Source organism: Emys orbicularis, chromosome 7 (assembly GCF_028017835.1).
Source record: "Emys orbicularis isolate rEmyOrb1 chromosome 7, rEmyOrb1.hap1, whole genome shotgun sequence".
NCBI lineage: Eukaryota > Metazoa > Chordata > Testudines > Emydidae > Emys > Emys orbicularis.
The window spans coordinates 27,816,180-27,832,358 of NC_088689.1; the positions used below are offsets into that span (position 1 = coordinate 27,816,180).

The 16,179-nt window shown below is 39.6% G+C and overlaps 1 protein-coding gene across 21 annotated transcripts in view; it reads left to right on the forward strand.

Moving 5' to 3' along the window:
* JAKMIP3 (Janus kinase and microtubule interacting protein 3) overlaps positions 1 to 16,179 on the forward strand; it is a 98,373-nt gene that overhangs the window by 51,401 nt on the left and 30,793 nt on the right. For 14 of the 21 annotated variants that reach the window (XM_065407354.1, XM_065407356.1, XM_065407357.1 and 11 more), the window contains 7 exons: positions 983 to 1,129; positions 2,160 to 2,291; positions 3,570 to 3,605; positions 5,136 to 5,195; positions 7,070 to 7,198; positions 9,594 to 9,722; positions 15,955 to 16,038. In XM_065407354.1, the coding sequence (XP_065263426.1) occupies positions 983 to 1,129; positions 2,160 to 2,291; positions 3,570 to 3,605; positions 5,136 to 5,195; positions 7,070 to 7,198; positions 9,594 to 9,722; positions 15,955 to 16,038 (717 nt within the window). Of the gene's footprint in view, positions 1 to 982; positions 1,130 to 2,159; positions 2,292 to 3,569; positions 3,606 to 5,135; positions 5,196 to 7,069; positions 7,199 to 7,856; positions 7,858 to 9,593; positions 9,723 to 15,954; positions 16,039 to 16,179 lie in introns of all 21 variants that reach the window. The other 7 variants (XM_065407359.1, XM_065407361.1, XM_065407367.1 and 4 more) reach the window with 4 other exon arrangements.

The window sequence follows — 16,179 nt, forward strand, 5'->3', positions numbered from 1 at the left end:
CAGCTTGTTCTGTATGCTCCAGTACTAGAAGTGGCACAGCAAGCAGAGTGATGATCCTGCCTCCTGTTCACTCTCCCAAGCATCCAATGCCCAGAGTTGCCAGGCTGAGCCACTCCCTGCCCACTGAGGGGAGGGAGTGCAATCCTGTGATGACATCCTCTCCAATGACCTCTGATATGAGGAGGGGAAAGAAGAATTTCTGAACCCTTCCTGCCCCTGCCCTCCCCACTCCACCCCGGTGGGCGAAAGTTGACATCTCTAATCCAGGTTTCTCTCCTCTGGCCTGTTGGGGGACAGAGAGAAGAACTGTCCCACAATAACAGCACAAAGGAACAAACAAAATATACCCAAAGTCCAGAAGAAGGAGAGGGAAATGAAAATGATTTATGGCTGTATTCATAATGTTGAGTGACAGGTGCCATGTAAGAACCTAGACAGGTAAATCGAATTGACAGATACAGTTGAATCCCTGCACCTTCATGTGATCAGCAGAAGACAGTTTGATGGAGTGCCTTGAGGACATGATCTAAAGTTCACTGATATCAATGGTAGTTTTTCCATTGATTTCAGTAGGCTTTGGATCAGGCCCCAAGTTAGCAGAAATTGGAGGGGACCTGATTTTAAAAACTGCTGCTGTCATATCGCCCCTGGCCCTGTTGCATGTTTTTTCCTGTACCCCCAGTACTTGACTGGATATGTGAATGAAGGGTTTGTGTGTGTAGGCAAGGGAGGGGGTTGGGTATATGGGTGAAGGGTCAAAGAGGTCAAGCGTCTTGCCCAAGGTCACACGGTGAGTCAATGGCAGAGACAGGAACATAATCTAGGAATCCAAGATGACACTGCTTTGCATTTTTCAAAATTGGAAGTGAATTATATTACTCTGGTAGTAAAATTACTTTAGTTGTAATAAATTCTATCAATATGTCTTAAAGTGATAAATGGAAATAGTTATACCGTGTAATGCATTTTTTTAATATTTTAGTTAAAACGTCTAAGAGAAGCAGAAAGTCAGTATAAACCTCTCCTGGACAAAAATAAGCGTCTCAGTAGGAAGAATGAAGATTTATCCCATGCCTTACGTCGAATGGAAAATAAATTAAAATTTGTAACTCAAGAGAACATAGAAATGGTAGGTTTCCCCCTTGCCACTGTCATCTATAAGAAGAGCAAATAACTTAATATATACAGGTTTGAGGAAATCAGATATTTAACAAAAATATCATCACAAGCTTGCAGGATATTAAACAAGTGTTTTCATTTTTCTAAGTGTTTTTTCTGGTATTATTTTATATATAATAAGTGATTATGGCTTTTGCTTATTAACAGATGACGTTCCAGTTATACAGTGAGAAAGTGATCAAGAAAGAGTTTGCTTTTCAGGCATTGATATCCTAGTTCAGCAAATGTTTTACTTTTGCTTTTTATTTATTTTTATTTTTTTTCAAATTCTGAGCTATAGTAAAATGCCTATATTTTGATCCAGCTGAATGCTCAGTAGTGCTCAGGAGAATATGGATGCAAATTATCTCGCTTAAATTGTGATTTTCGTATCACAATTGCCTTGCGGTGATTTGGAAATTTGCACCGGTGACTCAATATTTTTATTTGTTTATGTTTAAAGTTGAACATTAATGGTAATTGAGTAAGTGAGAGATGACATGCATTCAGCAGGACCAAAAACACTTTAATAAAAAAGTTCAGTTGCTCTTACACTCTCTAGATCCAGTCTTGCTGAAGATAATGGGAACAATCCAGAAAGAATTAACCTCCATTTAGGATTCCTTTTGCCACATCTTTAAATTCCTCCTTCAGCAATATAAAGCTGAACAGACTGTCTTTTCCAAGACTGATGTTAATCAAAGTCCTCAGTGGGCTACCAGATGGTGCACGAGACTGACTTTCCTCTCTGGTGACTATGAGCATGATGCCTTCCTGATGTCCTAGCTTCTAGCTTTTTCTAGCCTGAGGAGCTAGAATCCCAACCTAGATTTATTGTTTGATGGGGGGCAGGCAGAGGGGAGAGATAGAGAGAGAATCACCATCAGTTTAGCAAATAGCCTAGATGAATTACTGGTTGTAAAAGGGAAGGATTATATGCTGTGCTTTGGCAAAGACTTTTAATCATTTACAATTTTGTTCTGTGGGGTTTTTTTTTTCAGAGACAAAGGGCTGGGATAATAAGGAGACCAAGCTCTTTAAATGACCTTGACCAGAGTCAAGAAGAAAGAGAAGTTGAATTTCTGAGGCTACAAATTATTGAACAGCAAAATATCATAGATGAACTCTCTAAGGTAATCAAATAGCACAGCCTTCCTAGTGCTCTTGGTCATAGCAAAAGAAAAGAAAACACCAAGCAAACAGGAACAGCTTGTGTTGTCAACAAACATACGGTGATGATTTCCATGGGCTTCCCTTTATAACGGAACTGAACTTAAAGTAAAATGTGGAACATTTTTTGAAAGATCCCCTTCACTCAGCTCAGCATTTGTATAAAGGAGCTTCTTTCAGATTTTCTGAGCTTTCTTGGAAACACACTAATGGCCAGATCCTATTCCCATTAAAGTCAATGGGAAAACTCTCTCTGATTTCAATGGGAACAAGATCAGGCCTAAAAACAGGAAACTTATGAAAGGGAATATTTTCCAATGTTTCGGGCTTATTTTAAGATGCTTAAATCTTTTAAAATTTGTTTTCCTTTTAATAATTTCCTTTTAATAATGCTTCTTGTGATCAGTTAAGTTGAGGCTGCAGACCACAGGTGTTTGGTGTAGAAAATGAAATCATGAATGGATCCTTAAGCAAGCTTCATAGTAATTTTTTTTAAAAAAATGCTATGCAGATTTTTCTTAAGCATCCCAAAGCCAGTTCTATAACAACTGTGGACCATAGGTCATCTACATGAGCTAATGCTGCTTTGGGGATTGTAAATTCAGTGAGTTTTTACTCAGTTTTTCACTTTGGGCAGGGACATTAGGGAATTTCAAGTCAATATAAATTTCACATGAGGAATCCCGCTGGGTTGAGGAGTGTTTATTCCATAGACAACGAGTGTTTTCCTGGCTCAGTCCCTCCTCCTCAGGGAAAAAGCAGTATGATGTTGTAAAGGCAGCACTCCTCCACACTTCCACATCCCTCCTCCTGGATCCACCAGGTTTTATCCCCTCTACAGGCAGTATTGAAGGGGATGATTTGGCTTTAAAAAATCCCAGTCCTTAGTCCTTACTATGGTAAAATTCCAGTTACAGCGAATGAGCGTTAAACCTAGGTATGGACTGCAGCATCCAGTTAAATAACATTCTATTGCAATACTGATTACAGCTTTAAAGTGGCACCACCACAGGATGTTAGCCACACAGAATGGAATGTTCTAACTTGCCAGCATTGTCACATCCATTGTGGGGGGTTTTCCTGAATAAATGAAAGATTTCTTGTGTCTTGTGTTACAACTAAAATAATTCAGACTTTTTTTTTTTTTTTTAAGGGTAGAAACAGGCTGTGCAATTAAGTAGAAAGCAAACAAAATGTATATACCCTTGCACTTAATGACATTCTCTAATTATTTTTATTAGACTCTTGAAACTGCTGGCTATGTGAAGAGCGTAATAGTAAGTAAGGCATATATTTAATTTCACTATGTTCCTTTCTGTGTATTTTAGGCAGTGGTTCTTTGAGATCATGCAGGCCAGCTGCAACATCTCATATTTTCTTGTATTAATGAAGTGTTTCAAAGTAATATTTGTTATGAATTTACTTTATATTCAGAGGCTAGATTTAACCCAGGGACTCTATCAATGAGGACCCTAGCAGCAGAAATTCCTTGGGGTGGGAGCAGGATTGTGATACTGGAAAACAGTTTCAATTTCCCTTTCACCAGTGGGATATATGGAAAGACAGCACAGCCTAAAAAGTCAGCATGGGCAGTTGCCCAGACAATGCACCAATTAGTGCATCCACTTGGCAGCCTCAACACTGGGGTCCTGTCGCCCCCTAAAATACAGAGCTGCTTCCTGAGCTGAAAACCCAGAGGGACAGTTTCCACTAAGCTGCAGTCATGCTTTCTACAATGGGCCTGAAAATAGTTTTGTCCTATCCATACTGGTGTATTGAGAATCTGTGCAGTGGGACCCATTGCTATCAGATAAGGATCCCTTTTGCTGTTGTAGATGAGCATTTATTGCGTGCAAGTCACATCTGCTAACTTTTATTGACGAAAGTCTGTTTTCACTGCTGTCAGCACAACAAAGCCAATGAAGCTAAGGAACGGTGATTTATATTCTATTCTGCCATTCACAAAACTATTAGCACTAGTTTTCTGATTGGACAATCTCCATTAGTGGTGATGATGTCAGCAGCAATAAGAATATGTGATCAATCTATCCCATAATATGTTTTGAATCCTGTTAGGAAATGAATGAGCTGGAGGATAATGTTTTATCAATATTGGGGGTTTTCTTTGTTAACCACCCAGAACAAAACGTTTTTCATATTGTGTTAAAATTCAGTACCACTAGTATTAGATCTTTGATAATAGCCACTGACTAAAAATACTTCCTGATAACAGAAAAAGCTGAACCCTGATCTTCAGAGGTGCTGAGCACCCATAGTTCCTGTTAAGGTCAACTGAAGTTACATAAGCTCAGCACTTTTGAAAATCAGGCCCTGAATTTTCTACAGTTGGGGCAGATGACAAGTGCCCCACGGTTTCTTTTGAAAATAATAGAAGCCATGCACACATCCACGAACAGTGTTTACCCCATGCATCTCAATACTGCCAGGATATTCCATCTATTAGAAGAGCACTATAACACAGAATTCAATGAATGTTCTGCCCATCGAGCCCCCTACTACAGTGTGTAGGATGGAGCAATCAGTTCTCCTTAGTTGTCAGGATTTTCATCTATATACTCAAGCAACTGATATGTTCTTACTGCAAACTTGCAATATTTTGGAGAGCAGTTAGCACTTGATTGATGAAAAATTGCCTATTTCTCATTGCATTACAATGCTATGGCTGATATTGAAACTACTTTTTCAATTTTTTCTCAATTTGAAGGATAATGCAAACATTTACACAGAGCAATTAAAAGATAAAACACTGACATTAGCTAACAAATGTATCTAATTCATTTTTCCAGGAACGGGATAAGCTTTTAAGGTATAGGAAACAAAGGAAGAAAATGACAAAACTCCCTAAGGTAAAAAAAAAAAAGTTTAAATCTATATTTATTTGTATAGAGCTGATGAGCACAACCGTCTTGCTTAGTGACATCAATGGTCCATACAAATGGTCATCAACTCTCAAAGTCTGGCAGCAAGGGTGCATGCTGGCTCTACTGAGGGCAATGGGAAAACTCCCATTGACTTCAATGGAGACAGGATTTCACCTTAAGGATCTAGGGTTCAACAAGCAAACATTAACTCTCCAAATTAGAAGTGACTTTTGAGTCACTTAGATCAAGCAGTTTAAGAGCAATCCTAAATAGATTTTTGTGGTCATCTAAAACAGGGCCCCCAGAGGCGGGGGCAAGTGAGGCAATTTGCCCCAGGCCCCGGGCCCCGCAAGGGCCCCCACGAGAGTTTTTCGGGGCCCCTGGAGCGTGGTCCTTCACTCACTCCGGGGGCCCCGGAAAACTCTTGCGGGGCCCGGGCCCCCGGAGCTTCTTCCGCTCCTGGTCTTCAGCGGCAATTCAGTGGCGGGGGGTCCCTCCGCTCCGGGACCTGCCGCCGAAGTGCCCCGAAGACCCGCGGCGGGGGGTCCTTCCACCCTGGGACCCACCACCGAAGTGCCAGGTCTTCGGCGGCGGGGGCCCCCTGCCGCCGAAGACCCCAGGCCCCCGGAATCCTCTGGGCGGCCCTGATCTAAAACAAGAATGTGTGGATTGATTTTGTGGGTGGAGCATGGAAGAACAACATCACCTTTCTCACCCCCAATTTCACCCTTGATGTCGGTAATATTCATTAGTGATATATAATGCATGTGCTATAGGAAGTGAACTGTTTAAACTACACATTGTTTGCTTTTTAATATGTGTGCTTTAATATATAAATTGTACTGTGTATCGCATGAGCATCCCTCAGGAACTCAATAACAAGTGACAATTTGTGTAAAGAGTAGACAGCTCCTGTGAATTAGAAAATCCTGAAGTGAACTCATTTTTTTACAACAGTGCCTAAAAATGTATGTAAGATGTAAATAATTCATTATAAAATTTAGCAAAATGCGCAAAAATTATTGGTCAGAAGCAGTAGCAGCATTACAATTAGTGCTCAGTGAGCTGGAAGAAGGAAATGTTAATTACAGAGTCTGTCTGAGGGATAATTAATGTACTTGTGCAGTGGTTGGAGAGGGTGAAATGTCAAGGAGCTGAATTAGTAGTAAACTATACTCTACGTGAAGGGTCAAAGCTTCAGTGGGGTTACAGAAGGTGTAAGTCAGAGCAGTGGCCCTTGTGTTTTATCCCTAACTACTGTGGGCCAAACAAATCCCAGACTAATTGTATGAGGCTACGTGTGTGCTGGTGTGTATCCATACAGATGGATCGGGGAATGGATGATGTGGCTAAAGAACTGCCTCCTGCCTAAAATTTGAAGCAAACTAAATAAAATAAATATGACAAAATACTTGTAAGAGAGAACTCCAGGCTTCCAAATAACAAATAAAATAATCCACTCAGCAAATTAAAGCAACATATAGTTTTACTAGAACATTATGGATGGTCTGAAAAAAGTTTAACATAAATTTATAAAGAAGCAACTTCTGTATTTAGAAATAAGTAACACATTGGAAACTCTCCTGATATTTTAGTATGAGAACAATTCATTTCCCCCTGAGAGAGTTCATTAAAACAAATGGAGGGAAACCACACTTTGAAAAGCATATCACTGTATGCTGAAACAGAGTACAAAGTTTAGAATACAAATTTTCTGTTTAAGCCAAACTCTGCTTCAGACTTACTGGAGATACCCATCAGAGGGTTTTTCGGACATTTCAAGGGGCTCAGCTGGCTATGCCATATTGTAAGGTTTATTTGCATTGTTCATCTGCATTTACACATTGTCATTTGGTCAGAAGCCGGTTGTGGAGACATTTTTTGGCTATGATGAAGAAGCTTCTCTGGAGTCTGATGGTTCTTCTATCTCGTATCAAACTGACCGAACAGATCAAACTCCTTGCACTCCTGATGATGACTTGGAAGAGGTATTTTCCATTAATCTAGAATATGTGATGACACTTAAATTTATCCTGTGTATTCTTATATCTAACTCAGAATTGTTGGTCATATTATTAAGACAATTATCCTGTCCTTGTTTATGGAGAACTCCACATTGATATACCCTTTGACTGGAAAACTAAAATCTGGTGTAGTCAAATGATCATGAGCTTAATCCTATGCATGGAGGCTGATCATTTTGGGGCAAGTCACCCCACTATTGTTGGCAAAAACCTGAAACTTTATGTAATTCCTATCCCCAAAAGTGTGGGAGTTAGCAGATTTTTAGGGGTGGGAATACTGAAAAGGCTGTGTGGACCTTATGGCTGGGAAGATTCATATTGGGACTGAATGCATATTTAGCTTCACATATAAACTGAGCTCAACATTCATCTTATCCAATGACTTCACATTTTGACCTAAGTGTTTGTCTACACGACAAGCAAAACAGTGCCACAGCTGCAGCTTTGCAGCGACACCGCTGTAACACTGTAACATTCTCATGATCGTGACAGAAGGTGGGTTTTTTGTAATTGTAGTAAATTCACGCTCTCGAGAGGAAGTAGCTAAGTTGATTAAAGAATTTTTCTATCCACTCAGCCTCGACTACAGTGCAGGTTAGGTCAACCTAATTGTGTTGCATAGGGTGTGAAATTTTTCACTGCCTTGAGCAATATAACTAGGCCAACCTAAGTTTTAGGTGTATTCCAGGCCTAAGTACAGAGCACAGCCCGAATCCATATTGAATTGAATTGTCCAAATCCATGGTGTGAGCCAAGGCCGAAGAAAGACTCTGTAAGTACTTCTATCTTTTCACCAGCCCCTCAACAGAGGTCGCCATTCTGCAGCTTCTGATGTCAGAATAAGAAGAGGCAGCTGTTAAGAAATACTGCAGGCAGGCACCGGTGGCCAAATACCACCTGTATTTTGAAGACTATTCCCAAAAGTACATTCAGATAAAGGCAGTGAGTGTTTTCAGAATCTCATGTCAGATCTATGTACCATTACCTGTCTCTAGGCTCCAGCAAGAAACTTGCTATAGAAAAAAATAAGCCCCATGATAGTGAACTATGTTTTTACAGCATCTGATTCTTTAATAGCTGCATCATTTCAGTCAGCCCTTCACCATCTGTTTCACAGTTTAATTGCAGATTTCTAAAGAAGGGAGTGTAATAATTCATATCTGTGTCATAGCTGGCTACATAATTTAAGAGTGTGTGTGTGTGAGAGAGAGAGGGAGAGAGAGAAACATAAATCTGTTGATTCATTTTTAATAAACACATTGAGCAAATACTTCTCCCTGTTCCTATAGCATGAAATTCACTCATGTGCAGACAGTTGGTTCAAGTTCCGTGCACCATTGAAGTTGGATATAAGCCTTCAAAATAGCCGTGGCTGTTGCATAGAGTGAATTTCATTCATATCAAATTCATTATATTAATGAACCATACTAATGTATTACAGCATTAAAGCAGGATAGGTAAAGAAGATCAACGAGAGGCGCTGAAGATCCACATCTCTCATTTGGTACATCTACACTGAAATAAAAGACCAGCAGCATAGCCAAGGTTGCCCCGGATCAGCTGACTTAGTCTTGCAGGGTTCAGACTGTGGGGCTAAAAATTGCAGTGTAGGTGTTCAACTCGTGCTGGAGCTTGGGCTCTGTAATTCCATGATGGGGGTGGGTCTCAGAGCCCGGGCTCCAGCCCAACTCCAAACATCTGCACTGTATTTTTTAACCTCACAGCCCAAGCCCCGGGGGCATAAGTCAGTTGACTCCGGCTCTGAGACTCAGTGCCATGGGCTTTTTTTTATTGCAATGTAGACATAGCCATTGACTTCAGTGGTAGTTGTGGATGCTCAGTGTCTCTGAAAATCAGGTCATCCATTCACTATTCACTCCTTGGTCTTTGTCTCATTTGAAGAACATAGTACCAATGCAAATGTCATATATTAATTCAGAAATGCCATTGGCACATCACCAGTGGTGACTGTGTGTGGTGCAGTGATTGAGGGTAAGTTCAACCGTCATAGTGCTTCATGGATGACATACTCTGCATCTTTCTGCAAAAAGGAGGAACTTTTCTTCATAATGGTTGTGATCAGCAGTGCTGGCAAGTAGTGCCAACTCTGAAAGAAAGACACATCTTTCATTTCAGTGAAGTGTGTCTACGTGATATTTTCCTGGAAAGACTGAAATAACTAGAGAGCACTTAAACAAGATCTTATGAACAGCACTTGCTAACTTGTATTTTAAAAGTACTATAAATTATTGGCTCTAATGCCACCAACTTCCTTCTTCAGAGAAAATAATATAGGTTTCTGTGAGGCTTTCTTTACTTTCAGTTTTGGAAGAATCCTTTTTTTTTTTTTCCATTTCAGGGCATGGCCAAAGAAGAAACAGAACTGAGATTTCGGCAGTTGACAATGGAATATCAGGCTTTGCAACGAGCATATGCTTTGTTGCAAGAACAGGTCGGAGGAACATTGGATGCAGAACGAGAAGTTAAGGTCTAAATGGCTTATATTACATGAAAATAAAGGATTGCAATTATGTACATTTTTCTAATTTTACTTGCTCAGGTTGTTGTGATAACTAATAGGCCAGATCTTTGGCTGGTGTAAATCGGGGTAGTGCCATTGAAGGTCAAGAAGCTATGTCAATTTACACCAGCTGAGGATCTGGTCTGTAGTAGTTTAATATGCATGTATATATGATATAATCATAGGTTTATAAAGCACCTTTCATGATGATAGGTTCCAAAGTGCTTTTGGACAAAGTAATACACAGGCTAAACTTAGAGATTATGCCACCAACCATTTCTGGGCCAAAACACAGCAACAGTATACAGAAGTTTAGGAGAGGAAGTGAAGATTACCTTCCAAATAAAATTGCAGATATACTATAGATTGAATGAAAGTAATTATTCAGATTGGAATTTGACCAGGATGACAGGGTGTACTGCACAGACAATTGTATATTAGCAGTAGTTGAAAAAGAGTTAAACTGGGTTTCAACATTTTTCAGGAGGCTTCTCTTTCCCCCCCCCCCTCTTTATTTTCCTTTAATCCTCCTTTAATACCTGTTTGATATTCCTCATGGTAGGGTCTGTCCATAATATTGTCTGCTGTGAATAACTAATGCGTCTACACTGCTATCTCAAATGCAGTGTTGTAATTTATGGTCTCTAAAAGCAGTCAGATTTCCATTCTCTTACACTGAAGTGCTGATTGCTGAAGAAACCATGGCTAATGCATTTATATTTTTATACCACTGATCAGCTTACAAGAGTGTCAAGCAGAATATTTTATGGAAAATTAAGCTCCCCGTGGGTAAAAATCTATTACCAATATTCGTAAATAGTTAATGCCCAAAATTCAAACCTGGATTTACTGAGATTACTTGATTCTGAATAACATTTTTAAAAGGCTTATAGTTCAAAACGAGATTCATTTTCTTAATTGAATTGCAAAATGTACTATTCCATTGTGCCTTCCTATCTTCCTCCAATGTCCCCTTAGAAAGGCAGTTGCAGCTATCTAATTATCTTGCTTTAATTTACATTATAAATACATATATGTACTGTAATATGAATAAATTATACATTATAAAGTGCTGGAAGGACAATTAATACAGTCACATTTAATTTTACTATTTGAAAATTGATGGAAAGGATTAGAATATATCCGGTTTGGACAAAGAACAAAATATGTACATATTAATTCTGTAAGCTCTCAATTTGGCCCTAAATCTATTATGTAAGCGATGGATCAGTCACTTTCACTTTTCATAAGCACATTGTTCCAGGAGAATCCAACACAGTCTTAGGGTAAAATGGCCACATTAGCAACAACTTTATTAAAATTATAAAAAGTTTGAAATATTAGTACAACCATGAATATTTCCTACAGCAGTGTGGTAGTCTGATTGCATTCCCAACCCATAGGCAATCCCTTGAGACAAATTAAACATGAAACACGTTCCCCTGCTTGAGTTCTAAGATTGAATCAATATTTTGGCTTTCCAGACCAGGTCATCTAGCTAATGTTTCATTTCCACTGAATAACTTAAAGTAATGGGTAGGTAACTCCAAAGCAGCCTACACTGCTGGGTTTCTCTAATGTTCTTGCAAGTAGACTAATCCCTTGTCTCTCAGGCCTGGTCTACACTAACCCCCAACTTCGAACTAAGGTACGCAACTTCAGCTACGTGAATAACATAGCTGAAGTCAACATACCTTAGTTCGAACTTACCGCGGTTCAGACGCAGTCCACACGCGGCAGGCAGGCTCCCCGTCGACTCCGCGGTACTCCTCTCGCCGAGCTGGAGTACCGCAGTCGACGGCGAGCGCTTCCGGGATCGATTTATCGCGTCCAGACCAGACACGATAAATCGAACCCGGAACTTCGATTCCCAGCCGCCGAACTAGCGGCTGGGTGTAGACAAGGCCTCAGATAGCCAGATTGAGAGATAGGTATTGTCTCACTCTATTTGATCTGTGAAACAGTTTTAGAAATTACTCTTCTTTAAGGCTTGCCTGCTATCTGCTCTGACATGGTAGAAGTTGCAAACATTAAGAAAGTGATGGTGAAACAAGAAGCAATTACAAACATGAAATAATTCAATGTTTCCCAGTTCAAAACAAACAAAAAGGAAAGTTCACCCAGATAATGCAAACAATTAAATAAGGCAATTTATACTGACAACAAAATATAATTATAAGATTTCAGTGTTAAGTGGCTAACTACCTGCCCAGGTGGATTTATAGGTGGGAAAAGCTCCTGGGGTGTCAGGTGCAAAAGGAGCAGAACTGGTCTTTTCCTCATGCTGCTACTGCTGTCTGCAACCTGCCCAAACACATTTATAGGCCACCAACCTACCCTTGTTCTCATCAGAGCAATCACCTGATCCAAAAGGTACCTTTTCTGAAGTCGAGGTTGAGGGTACAATGACAACCCTCAATGGCTTTACAATTGAGTTCCTCTTAATGGTAAACTTTTTTTAACACAGATTCTGTTCCAGTTAAACAATATATTCTCAGTTTATACTTGGGTAATTTTGCTATTGCCTTGGGAAGAAGCAGTACAATATCCATGGAGATAAGTGCTTTCCAGAATTCTGTTCCAAGTAAAATGGGCAACTTTTCTTTAAAACATAAACTGAAAAACTTTTTGCCAACCAATATTTCAGTTCTGGGTTCTCTGTTGTGCCTGCAAGACCTGATGGCAATGCTAGTATTTAGTGTAAGCAGCAATAGTCCTTGCTTTATTTTTTAACTGTTAGTGGGGACATCAGCTGAGTAGGAAGAAGTGAACCCTGAACTCAGGTCTTGGCATGAAAGCAGAGGAGGAGTTGAATTTGGATCATTTTGTTTTCAGATGTGTTTGTTTATAGTTTTTAAATCTATATATGCTCTAAAATTCACTTACTCTGAAAATATATATTCTCAACCAAACTGAGTGCAGGAATAAACAAAAGAGTTGCCTTCATGTATGTTGAGAAGCTAGCAAAAAGCCAACTACAAGCTCATCTAATTAAAACTAATGTTCTAGACTTGGCACAATCTGGATTCAGGCCAGGACACAGAACTGAAACCATTTTAGTGGCACTGATGGATGATTTCCTCTTGTCAATGGTTAGAGGACAGATATGCATTGTCATCCTGCTGGACCTCTCTGCAGCATTCTACACTGTTGACCATGAGAGTCTGTTGTCTCACCTAAGAGAGGTGACAGGGATCCAAGGTAATGTACTAAAATGGGTTGTGTCCTTCCTGGAAGGATGGTGCTAACAAATAGTGATGGGAAACTGCAGCTCCACTGCTAGATCCCGCACTTGTGGAGTTCCACAATGATCAATTCTCTCTCCAGTCTTTCTCAACATCTGCATGCAACCATTAGGTGAACTGGTCAGATGGCACAAAGACTCAAGTGTCGGCAATATGCAGAGGATACACAATTCTGTCGATCCTTCACCACATATGACCACTACCACCAAGATGGCCCAGTGCTTGGATGAGATCAGCACTTGGATAAAGTACAGCTGCTTGAAGCCGAACCCAAGCAAGAGAGAGGAGATGCTGATAGGTAAAGTGAAGTATTTTGAAGAGCTTGCAACCACAGAGCAGTCTCCTTTGGTTGAAGATACACACCCACAATTGGTCAATTCAGTCCATAGTCTAGGAATATTCTTGGATTCCTCACTGACACCGAGCTCTCACATATCAGCATTTGCAAGTAATGCTTTCTACCATCTCTGCTTGACTAGGAAACTCTGTCCCCTCCTGGTGGACGAAGACCTGGTCTCAGTTATACATGAATTTGTCACCTCTCAGCTGGATTTCAGCAATACAATATAAACTGGGCATGAAGCCTTCAGTATTTAGGAAACTCCAAATAGTTCAGAATGCTGTAGTGCATCTTTTGAGCAATACTGGCTACCAAGAACATATCAAATCTGTGTTCTGCTCCCTACCTTGGCTTCCCATAGACTAGGGTTTCAGTCCTTATCTTCAAAGCACTCATTGGTATGGACCCAGAGTATCTAAAAGATCATCTAAAGCTCCAAGACAAAGAATGTGATCAACAGCTTCACTCCTCAGACACAATGGAATTCTCAACAATAAGAGTAAAGCTCACCCTCACCTCTGCAGGAGACTGAACTTTTTCTGGGGGCAGTCCAAGATTGTGTAATGAACTCCCCTCAAAACTAAGGACTGTCACAATCCTCGCCACTTTCCATTTCAAGTACAAAAAGCATTTCTTTGGTCTTGCCTTCTCTAATATAAACACAGCAATGGATCTATTAAAAAAGACACACCTACCAAAAGAAGACACTCAATTACGTATGCTTTTTCCCCTGGAAAGAGGATGAGAGAACAAATAATGTGACAGATGTGTAGTCATGTTGCTTAAGGCACTACTGCAAGCGCTCAGATACTATGGTGATGAGCACAGTATAAAAATCTATATAGAATAGAATAGAATGCCATTGTGGTAGAATACACCCCTGTATTCATACCGTATACACTATTGTAATTGTACAAAATATGCCTTGTAAGGTATCATTTGAAAACTCATAATTTGCTGGTCAAGATTGTTCTGGTAAAATATGTGTGGCAACATTGTATGTGAAGTTATAAGATTCCCCGGTATGATGTTATTAATTAATACATGTTCCAAATGCCATAGCCCTGGCCAGGCAGAAGTCAGGTCTGTCCTAAACAAAGGAAGGAATGTGTGCTTGCCTTAATTTGCATTTCAGCAGTAAACAGAGTCATCAAGCAGGAAGGGAAATCAAAGGAAGTTCTAAGAGGTGAAAAAAGCCATCAGGGAATATTCTTCCACGTAGACTCTTTGTCTCCTGGGTCTCAGTTGGAAATGTTTTTCAAGAGGGGGACTGAAACTATAAAAAAGAAGGGACAATCACACAAGATATCCCTCTCTCTCTCCCTGCCCATCACATTCACTGCACTTGAAGAGACAAAGGAAGCAGCTGTTGGATTTTGGGGGAGGGGATCTGACCTAAAGAGTTTGGTCAGTAAGACTGCTGACAGCGTGTGGCGAGAGAACTTTTGCTTTGAATCTAATGTAGTTTGTTAAGTTAGGCTTCAGTAAGTGTTTTATCTTTATTTTTCTTGTAATCATTTCTGACTTTGATGCCTCATTTCTTATTTAAAATCTATCTCTTTGTAGTTAATAAACTTGTTTTATCTAATCCAGTATGTTCAAGTTGGTATCTGTGTAACTCCAGTTGTGGTAACAAGTTGTGTGTGTATTTTTCCCTTAAAGGAATAATGGACTAAATATATTATTACTGTCCAGGAGAGGGCTGGGTGGTACAGGAAATATATTTCTGGGGCAAAATCCAGGACTGAGGTGTGTGTTGGGGTCACTCTGTAGCATAACCAAGGCAGGTAAGAGCCAAGGTGTGGCTGGCTGGTTGCAACACACACACACAGAGACATAGCAGGGCGTGATTTACGTTTTGAAAGGGATCACGCAGGTACTCATTAGCCTGGATTGTACCCTGGTATGTCACACCCATACATCCATATTTTATGTATAAAGATAGTTAAGAATTAGAATTAGCTTTATTCTCCATAAAATATATACATCACATTTACAGAAAGGTGTTGGACTGTGAACTAGCTTTCCATTAGCCTTTGTGCTTGAAATCTACGTATAGTACAGTTAAACATTTGTGTACTCAAAATTATGGTCTTAAAGTAGAGGCTGCTTTTGACAATTTGTGCCATCATATTTGTTGGTCTCTTTTAAATCAGTTTAAAACAACAAAAATACAGGTAGAAATCAAGCATGCCCCTCAGCCTATTAATGTATCTTTCCTCCCATTCTTATGGGAAGACAAATCTCTGTTACTCCATTTGCTTTTTTAAACATCCTGTTTTGATAGAACTGGATACGGGCAAAACTCTTCTGATCTATGAACAAAGAGTGTAACAAATATTCTAATGTTAGAAGCAATTAATCTTTTGCTGTTTAAGTGGCTAGTTAACTGGATGATGTTCATTTTAATCTTAAATTGTATCTTAAAATTGCTATCCCATCATATAAGTTTTCCTTTTTTAATGATTGGCCCTGTCATAAAAGTATTTCACTGCAAATTAATTCCCCCAAATGTCTTTAATAAGTATTTGATATATTTTAAGTGTTTGATGTATCTACATTAGCATTTTGGCTTTTAGAGAAAGTTTGATGTATCTTTTCTCACATCCTACAGACGCGTGAGCAGCTCCAAGCAGAAATACACAGATCACAAGCTCAAATAGAGGACCTAGAAAAGGCACTTGCTGAGCAGGGACAGGTAATGTACTCTGAGAAAAATATTCATTACTGCAGTCTCTAACGATAACTAGCTGTTCTGTAAATTTTCTGCAAAAGAAAAATATACTCACATTATAAAGTTTGTCATATATGATAAAAGACAGAAGTGTAGTTCAGTTTT